Source organism: Salvelinus fontinalis, chromosome 33, assembly GCF_029448725.1.
Source record: "Salvelinus fontinalis isolate EN_2023a chromosome 33, ASM2944872v1, whole genome shotgun sequence".
Taxonomy (NCBI): Eukaryota; Metazoa; Chordata; class Actinopteri; order Salmoniformes; family Salmonidae; genus Salvelinus; species Salvelinus fontinalis.
The window spans coordinates 15,932,538-15,942,537 of record NC_074697.1 but is presented as its reverse complement, the minus strand read 5'-3'; the positions used below and the strand labels follow the sequence as shown (position 1 = coordinate 15,942,537).

General features: G+C 44.7%; 1 protein-coding gene across 2 annotated transcripts in view; it reads left to right on the top strand.

The window, feature by feature from the left end:
* The window catches only part of LOC129831759 (tyrosine-protein kinase receptor UFO), a 130,997-nt gene that overhangs the window by 119,592 nt on the left and 1,405 nt on the right, over positions 1 to 10,000 (top strand). Inside the window, exons 18-20 of one of the 2 annotated variants that reach the window (XR_008755809.1) lie at positions 1,204 to 1,340; positions 4,632 to 9,223; positions 9,521 to 10,000. The exon at positions 9,521 to 10,000 is cut by the window's right edge and continues 1,405 nt beyond it. Coding sequence is in view for 1 of the 2 variants with exons in the window: in XM_055895182.1 (XP_055751157.1) it covers positions 1,204 to 1,340; positions 4,632 to 5,067 (573 nt within the window). In the remaining variant the exon portion in view is untranslated. The other variant, XM_055895182.1, reaches the window with a different exon arrangement.

The window sequence follows — 10,000 nt, the reverse complement described above, 5'->3', positions numbered from 1 at the left end:
GTGGTGTGTATGTTGTGGTGTGTATGTTGTGGTGTGTATATAGTGGTGTGTTTATAGTGGTGTGTATGTAGTGGTGTGTATGTAGTGGTGTGTATATAGTGGTGTGTATATAGTTGTGTATGTAGTGGTGTGTTTATAGTGGTGTGTATATAGTGGTGTGTATATAGTGGTGTGTATGTAGTGGTGTGTTTATAGTGGTGTGTATATAGTGGTGTGTATATAGTGGTGTGTATATAGTGGTGTGTATATAGTGGTGTGTATATAGTGGTGTGTTTATAGTGGTGTGTATATAGTGGTGTGTTTATAGTGGTGTGTATATAGTGGTGTGTATATAGTGGTGTGTATGTAGTGGTGTGTATATAGTGGTGTGTATATAGTGGTGTGTATATAGTGGTGTGTATATAGTGGTGTGCATGTAGTGGTGTGTATGTAGTGGTGTGTTTATAGTGGTGTGTTTATAGTGGTGTGTATGTAGTGGTGTGTTTATGGTGGTGTGTATATAGTGATGTGTTTATAGTGGTGTGTATGTAGTGGTGTGTTTATGGTGGTGTGTATATATGGGTGTGCTCGTAATGGTGTGCACGTAGTGGTGTGCATGTTTGTGCATACAAATGTATATTTTCTCAGCACCAGTTAATTCCCCTCCTATAAAGCCTAACTTCTTTGGTGTGTTGTCTCTGAGAGGATTTAGGCTTAGGCGAACATGTCGGTGTGGTTGCAAGTGTTTTAATGCTTTGATTTGGTCACAGGCATAGCTGCTATTTTCCTAATGTGGATTTGCGTTTGACACTCTCTGACCCTCTCTCACTCTCTCCCCTCTCTGACCCTCTCTCACTCTCTCCCCTCTCTGACCCTCTCTCACTCTCTCCTCTTTCTGACCCTCTCTCACTCTCTCCTCTTTCTGACCCTCTCTCACTCTCTCCCCTCTCTGACCCTCTCTCACTCTCTCCTCTTTCTGACCCTCTCTCACTCTCTCCCCTCTCTGACCCTCTCTCACTCTCTCCTCTCTCTGACCCTCTCTCACTCTCTCCCCTCTCTGACCCTCTCTCACTCTCTCCCCTCTCTGACCCTCTCTCACTCTCTCCCCTCTCTGACCCTCTCTCACTCTCTCCCCTCTCTGACCCTCTCTCACTCCCTCCTCTCTCTCCCTACCTCCCTTCCTCTCTCTCTCTCTCCATCCATCTCTCTCTCCCTCTCTCTCAGTGGTCATTTGGTGTGACTATGTGGGAGATAGCATCGCGAGGCCAGACTCCGTACCCAGGTGTGGAGAACAGTGAGATATATGACTACCTGAGACAAGGAAACCGTCTCAAACAACCTCCAGACTGTCTGGACAGCATGTGAGTGGCTCAACACTAGTTTTTCTGTCAACTTACAACAGACCTGGGTCAATATACAGTAAATAAAAACAGACCTGGGTCAATATACTGTAAATAAAAACAGACCTGGGTCAATATACAGTATATCAAAACAGACCTGGGTCAATATACAGTAAATAAAAACAGACCTGGGTCAATATACAGTAAATAAAAACAGACCTGGGTCAATATACAGTAAATAAAAACAGACCTGGGTCAATATACAGTAAATAAAAACAGACCTGGGTCAATATACAGTAAATAAAAACAGACCTGGGTCAATATACAGTAAATAAAAACAGACCTGGGTTAATATACAGTATATCAAAACAGACCTGGGTCAATATACAGTAAATAAAAACAGACCTGGGTCAATATACAGTATATCAAAACAGACCTGGGTCAATATACAGTATATCAAAACAGACCTGGGTCAATATACAGTATATCAAAACAGACCTGGGTCAATATACAGTAAATCAAAAGAGACCTGGGTCAATATACAGTAAATCAAAACAGACCTGGGTCAATATACAGTAAATAAAAACAGACCTGGGTCAATATACAGTATATCAAAACAGACCTGGGTCAATATACAGTAAATAAAAACAGACCTGGGTCAATATACAGTAAATCAAAACAGACCTGGGTCAATATACAGTAAATCAAAACAGACCTGGGTCAATATACAGTAAATCAAAACAGACCTGGGTCAATATACAGTAAATAAAAACAGACCTGGGTCAATATACAGTAAATAAAAACAGACCTGGGTCAATATACAGTAAATCAAAACAGACCTGGGTCAATATACAGTAAATCAAAACAGACCTGGGTCAATATACAGTAAATCAAAACAGACCTGGGTCAATATACAGTATATCAAAACAGACCTGGGTCAATATACAGTAAATAAAAACAGACCTGGGTCAATATACAGTAAATAAAAACAGACCTGGGTCAATATACAGTAAATCAAAACAGACCTGGGTCAATATACAGTAAATCAAAACAGACCTGGGTCAATATACAGTAAATCAAAACAGACCTGGGTCAATATACAGTAAATCAAAACAGACCTGGGTCAATATACAGTATATCAAAACAGACCTGGGTCAATATACAGTAAATCAAAACAGACCTGGGTCAATATACAGTAAATAAAAACAGACCTGGGTCAATATACAGTATATCAAAACAGACCTGGGTCAATATACAGTATATCAAAACAGACCTGGGTCAATGTACAGTAAATCAAAACAGACCTGGGTCAATATACAGTAAATAAAAACAGACCTGGGTCAATATACAGTAAATCAAAACAGACCTGGGTCAATATACAGTAAATAAAAACAGTCCTGGGTCAATATACAGTAAATAAAAACAGACCTGGGTCAATATACAGTAAATCAAAACAGACCTGGGTCAATATACAGTAAATCAAAACAGACCTGGGTCAATATACAGTATATCAAAACAGACCTGGGTCAATATACAGTAAATAAAAACAGACCTGGGTCAATATACAGTATATCAAAACAGACCTGGGTCAATATACAGTAAATCAAAACAGACCTGGGTCAATATACAGTAAATCAAAACAGACCTGGGTCAATATACAGTAAATCAAAACTGACCTGGGTCAATATACAGTAAATAAAAACAGACCTGGGTCAATATACAGTAAATAAAAACAGACCTGGGTCAATATACAGTAAATAAAAACAGACCTGGGTCAATATACAGTAAATAAAAACAGACCTGGGTCAATATACAGTAAATAAAAACAGACCTGGGTCAATATACAGTAAATCAAAACAGACCTGGGTCAATATACAGTATATTTAAATACTGATTTCCATGTAGTTTGTCTGGTACACTCTTATAAAAAAGGGTTACAAAAGTGTTATTTGGCTGCACCAATAGGATAACCCTTTTTGGTTCCATTTAGAACCCTCTGTGGAAAGGGTTAAACACAGAACCAAAAGGGTTCTACCAGGATCCAAAACGGGTTCTCCTATGGCGACAGCCGAGGAAGCCTTTTAGGTTCTAGATCATTGTTTCCCAACCCTGGTCCCGCAGTACTCCTAACAGTACACATTGTTGTTGTAGCCCTGGACAAGCTTGTTGATTAGTTGACAAGTTGAATCAGGTGTGCTTGTCCAGGGTTATTGTTGGGGGTACTGAAGGACCAGGGTTATTGTTGGGGTACTGAAGGACCAGGGTTATTGTTGGGGTACTGAAGGACCAGGGTTATTGTTGGGGTACTGAAGGACCAGGGTTATTGTTGGGGGTACTGAAGGACCAGGGTTATTGTTGGGGTACTGAAGGACCAGGGTTATTGTTGGGGTACTGAAGGACCAGGGTTATTGTTGAGGTACTGAAGGACCAGGGTTATTGTTGGGGTACTGAAGGACCAGGGTTATTGTTGGGGTACTGAAGGACCAGGGTTATTGTTGGGGTACTGAAGGACCAGGGTTATTGTTGGGGTACTGAAGGACCAGCGTTATTGTTGGGGTACTGAAGGACCAGGGTTATTGTTGGGGTACTGAAGGACCAGGGTTATTGTTGGGGTACTGAAGGACCAGGGTTATGGTTGGGGGTACTGAAGGACCAGGGTTATTGTTGGGGTACTGAAGGACCAAGGTTATTGTTGGGGTACTGAAGGACCAGGGTTATTGTTGGGGTACTGAAAGCCCAGGGTTATTGTTGGGGTACTGAAGGACCAGGGTTATTGTTGGGGTACTGAAGGACCAGGGTTATTGTTGGGGTACTGAAGGACCAGGGTTATTGTTGGGGTACTGAAGGACCAGGGTTATGGTTGGGGGTACTGAAAGACCAGGGTTATGGTTGGGGGTACTGAAACCAGGGTTATTGTTGGGGTACTGAAGGACCAGGGTTATTGTTGGGGTACTGAAGGACCAGGGTTATTGTTGGGGTACTGAAGGACCAGCGTTATTGTTGGGGTACTGAAGGACCAGGGTTGGGAACCACCTTTTTTTCAAACTGTATAATGTCCCAATTGTGAAACTCCAGCTAAATCAAGTATTACAAATTGAGTTATTAGCTTTCAGCTGAAGTAACCAAACCTCTCTTATCTACTCTCTACCCTCCTTCTCTCCTCTCGCTTCTCTTCCTCTCTCCTATTCTTCTCTCCTCCTATCTCCTATCTTCTCTCCTTCTCTCCTCTATTCTCCTCCTGTCTCATCTCTCCTCCTTCTCTCCTCTCTCCTCTCATTCTCTCCTTCTCTCCTCTTTCCTCCTCTCCTTCAGTTATTCCCTGATGTTCTCCTGCTGGTTCTTGAGTCCTAAGGACCGTCCTCTGTTTGAGACTCTACGCGGGGAGCTGCAGAAGGCTCTTGAGGACCTGCCGGACTCCCAGGACCCAGATGAGATCCTCTACGTCAACATGGAGGAGTCGATGGAGCTGGGGGCCGTGGGGGGACGCGACCCGGCCGGGGGCCTGAAGGGCTTGGACTCTGTGGCCACGGTGGAGGTGCACCACACTCATCCTAGCCGCTATGTCCTCTGTCCCCAACACGACACCAACCGCCTGCACTCTGACTCCCTGGAGAGTCTCAACCTGGTGTCCTCCTCCTCCGCCACGCTGCCCCTGGGGACGACCCTACAACCCTCCGGCTGCTCCACCCCGACAAGCACGGCAGAGGTACAGGAGGACAGGGGAGGGCCCAGGAGGGTACCCTGGTAGTGATGAAGGGCTCTACGCTCACCACTGTCACAGAGTCAATACAGACTGGTCAATACCATCAGAACTATACAATCCCTCCTGTTGGTATTCACTGTCACAGTCTTGACAGACAGACTGGACAATACCATTTAATCCCAATCAAATCATTTAGCAAGCCTTTTTTTGCACCAACATACTCCTACACACACCCATACACACTCCTTTAGGCATTCCACGTTGTGATTGAAATAGTGGGATTGTCAAAATGTATATAGCTACGTCCTCACATCTCCTCCTTCTTAAGCATACTTCGTATCATAATGAGTCTACAGGCTATTGGCCCTGAAACCCCTCAGACAGACCAGACAGTAAAGACTAGTTTCCCTCAGACAGTAAAGACTAGTTCCCCTCAGACAGACCAGACAGTAAAGACCAGTTCCCCTCAGACAGACCAGTCAGTAAAGACTAGTTCCCCTCAGACAGACCAGACAGTAAAGACTAGTTCCCCTCAGACAGACCAGACATTAAAGACTAGTTCCCCTCAGACAGACCAGACATTAAAGACTAGTTCCCCTCAGACAGACCAGACAGTAAAGACCAGTTCCCCACAGACAGACCAGACAGTAAAGACCAGTTCCCCTCAGACAGACCAGACAGTAAAGACTAGTTCCCCTCAGACAGTAAAGACTAGTTCCCCTCAGACAGACCAGACAGTAAAGACTAGTTCCCCTCAGACAGACCAGACAGTAAAGACAGTTCCCCTCAGACAGACCAGACAGTAAAGACTAGTTCCCCTCAGACAGACCAGACAGTAAAGACTAGTTCCCCTCAGACAGACCAGACAGTAAAGACTAGTTCCCCTCAGACAGTAAAGACTAGTTCCCCTCAGACAGACCAGACAGTAAAGACCAGTTCCCCACAGACAGACCAGACAGTAAAGACCAGTTCCCCTCAGACAGACCAGACAGTAAAGACTAGTTCCCCTCAGACAGTAAAGACTAGTTCCCCTCAGACAGACCAGCCAGTAAAGACTAGTTCCCCTCAGACAGACCAGACAGTAAAGACCAGTTCCCCTCAGACAGACCAGACAGTAAAGACTAGTTCCCCTCAGACAGACCAGACAGTAAAGACTAGTTCCCCTCAGACAGACCAGACAGTAAAGACTAGTTCCCCTCAGACAGTAAAGACTAGTTCCCCTCAGACAGACCAGACAGTAAAGACTAGTTCCCCTCAGACAGACCAGACAGTAAAGACTAGTTCCCCTCAGACAGACCAGACAGTAAAGACTAGTTCCCCTCAGACAGACCAGACAGTAAAGACTAGTTCCCCTCAGACAGACCAGCCAGTAAAGACCAGTTCCCCTCAGACAGACCAGACAGTAAAGACTAGTTCCCCTCAGACAGACCAGACAGTAAAGACTAGTTCCCCTCAGACAGACCAGACAGTAAAGACTAGTTCCCCTCAGACAGACCACCATTAGCACACATTAGGCAAGTCCTTGTCCACACAAACTGCATGCAGGACAATCATCAGTACCAGCTAAGACCCTGCCATATAGTGATCTACACAGTACCAGCTAAGACTCTGCCATATAGTGATCTACACAGTACCAGCTAAGACTCTGCCATATAGTGATCTACACAGTACCAGCTAAGACTCTGCCATATAGTGATCTACACAGTACCAGCTAAGACCCTGCCATATAGTGATCTACACAGTACCAGCTAAGACCCTGCCATATAGTGATCTACACAGTACCAGCTAAGACCCTGCCATATAGTAATCTACACAGTACCAGCTAAGACCCTGCCATATAGTGATCTACACAGTACCAGCTAAGACCCTGCCATATAGTGATCTACACAGTACCAGCTAAGACCCTGCCATATAGTGATCTACACAGTACCAGCTAAGACCCTGCCATATAGTGATCTACACAGTACCAGCTAAGACCCTGCCATATAGTGATCTACACAGTACCAGCTAAGACCCTGCCATATAGTGATCTACACAGTACCAGCTAAGACCCTGCCATATAGTGATCTACACAGTACCAGCTAAGACCCTGCCTGCCGTAAAGTGTCTACAGTATACAGTGTCAACTCAGGAGCTATAACACTGAATATGTCCAGCTAACTGAAGAAACCGTCCGGCAAGAATTGGAGCAGAGGACTGATCATAGAATGTATGGGACTCATACAATGCATGGCCCTGCAGGTGGTATAGAGACCATTACAATGAATGGCCCTGCAGGTGGTATAGAGACCATTACAATGAATGGCCCTGCAGGTGGTATAGAGACCATTACAATGAATGGCCCTGCAGGTGGTATAGAGACCATTACAATGAATGGCCCTGCAGGTGGTATAGAGACCATTACAATGAATGGCCCTGCAGGTGGTATAGAGACCATTACAATGAATGGCCCTGCCGGTGGTCTAGAGGATATTACCATGAATGGCCCTGCAGGTGGTATAGAGGCCATTACAATGAATGGCCCTGCAGGTGGTATAGAGACCATTACAATGAATGGCCCTGCAGGTGGTATAGAGACCATTACAATGAATGGCCCTGCCGGTGGTCTAGAGGATATTACCATGAATGGCCCTGCCGGTGGTATAGAGGCCATTACAATGAATGGCCCTGCCGGTGGTATAGAGACCATTACAATGAATGGCCCTGCTGGTGGTATAGAGACCATTACAATGAATGGCCCTGCAGGTGGTATAGAGGCCATTATAATAAACGGATCTCAACACAGACTCTCCCCCAGTCTCCCCCTGTTTTGACCCATTGTGTTGTATCTTGTGGAAGAGAAAAGCAACAGGTCTTGTGGAAGAGAAAAGCAATGGAATACCTATTGATAGGTCAATTCCATTGTAATTCCCATCAATTCAGAAAGCAAAACACATTCCACATTGTTCTCATTAAAAATCATGTAAGAGAATTGGACTTGGACTTTCAGTGTACTTTCTGAATTGAAATGACCCCAACCCTGGGAGTTTGTCAATTCAGAGCGTTTTACTTTCGGGGCGTTCAGAGCGACCACTGGACGCTCTGGGCGATCTGAGCGTTCTGACCCTAACAACAGCAGTCAAACACCCACGCTAACTGGCTAACGTTAGCTAGCTACTTCCAGACACAAATGAGACAACGCCTCACTCTGACCATTTTACTCACCCGAGCAAAGCTGGTTAGTCTGTTTTCATCTTATCTAGAGCGTCGGTGACTGTAACCGTGCTGCTGACAACAATTTCATGACGTGTTTTTTTTTGCCCGACACCGGCCATATTCAACCGGTATTGAGCGTTTGTAAATTCATCAGTTATTCTGCGCGCTGGCACACTCAGACACGAGTACTTTGAAATCAGAGTAGATGTTGGTTTAACCCAAAGCTACCGGAGGATACCTGTGGCTAGCTGAGGGTTACTATGGCTACCTGATAGTTACTATGGCTACCTGATAGTTACTATGGCTACCTGAGGGTCACACCACACTCAAACGTACGTGTGGCTCAAAGCACAGTGTTCCTATTATATAAAATTGTTTAAACGTGTGTATTCTTTTTGTTGTTTTATGTATAAGACCTTTGCACTAATATTAACGTGTTCTTGTATTTTTAGGCTTATTATCTTTTTTTGTTGTTTGAATGACATTTCATGTATTCTTGGGGCTCTGTTCAATCCGCATTGTGGAAGTTCAGCTTTACAGCGTGATTTAATGAATTTGTTCTTAACTTACTTGCCTAGTTTAAATAAAGGTTAAATAAAAATAAAAAAAAGATATACAAATAAATAAATGTAAGACAATGTTCCCGCTTTAGCGAAGACTTAACCCACGGTAAACGATGCATGTGTCGGCTCGATTTGAAATAACCTTTACATTTGTATCACTGTATCTGTAACACTTTTCAGCTTCCCAGATTGAATAGAGCCCCTTTGTAGGTCTTTTACAAGGCCTGTTGAACCTGTGATGAAACCTGGAGGTCTGTGACAGTTTGTTTTTCGTACCAACCTTCTCAAGGCAACAGTCCACAAAGCACCACGTCAGATGGACATATCATAGTAGGATGAATCTTTCCAGCATTTATCGGTACATGTTGTTCAGCGCCAGTAATGACATGTTGTACATGATCCTACTCTATCTTTGGTACTTTACATTCTAACTCAATGCACCGGTAGACAGCTGGTACAGTAGTGCACAGGTAGACAGCTAGTACGGTAGTGTACAGGTAGACAGCTGGTAGAGTAGTGTACAGGTAGACAGCTGGTACAGTAGTGCACAGATAGACAGCTGGTACAGTAGTGCACAGGTAGACAGCTGGTACAGTAGTGCACAGGTAGACAGCTGGTACGGTAGTGCACAGGTAGACAGCTGGTACAGTAGTGCACAGATAGACAGCTGGTACAGTAGTGCACAGGTAGACAGCTGGTACAGTAGTGCACAGGTAGACAGCTGGTACGGTAGTGCACAGGTAGACAGCTGGTACGGTAGTGTACCGGTAGACAGCTGGTACAGTAGTGCACAGATAGACAGCTAGTACGGTAGTGCACAGGTAGACAGCTAGTATGGTAGTGCACAGGTAGACAGCTGGTACGGTAGTGTACAGGTTGACAGCTGGTACAGTAGTGCACAGGTAGACAGCTGGTACGGTAGTGCACAGGTAGACAGCTGGTACGGTAGTGTACAGGTAGACAGCTGGTACAGTAGTGCACAGATAGACAGCTAGTACGGTAGTGCACAGGTAGACAGCTAGTATGGTAGTGCACAGGTAGACAGCTGGTACGGTAGTGTACAGGTAGACAGCTGGTACAGTAGTGCACAGGTAGACAGCTGGTACAGTAGTGCACAGGTAGACAGCTGGTACGGTAGTGCACCGGTAGACAGCTGGTACGGTAGTGCACAGGTAGACAGCTGGTACAGTAGTGCACAGGTAGACAGCTGGTACGGTAGT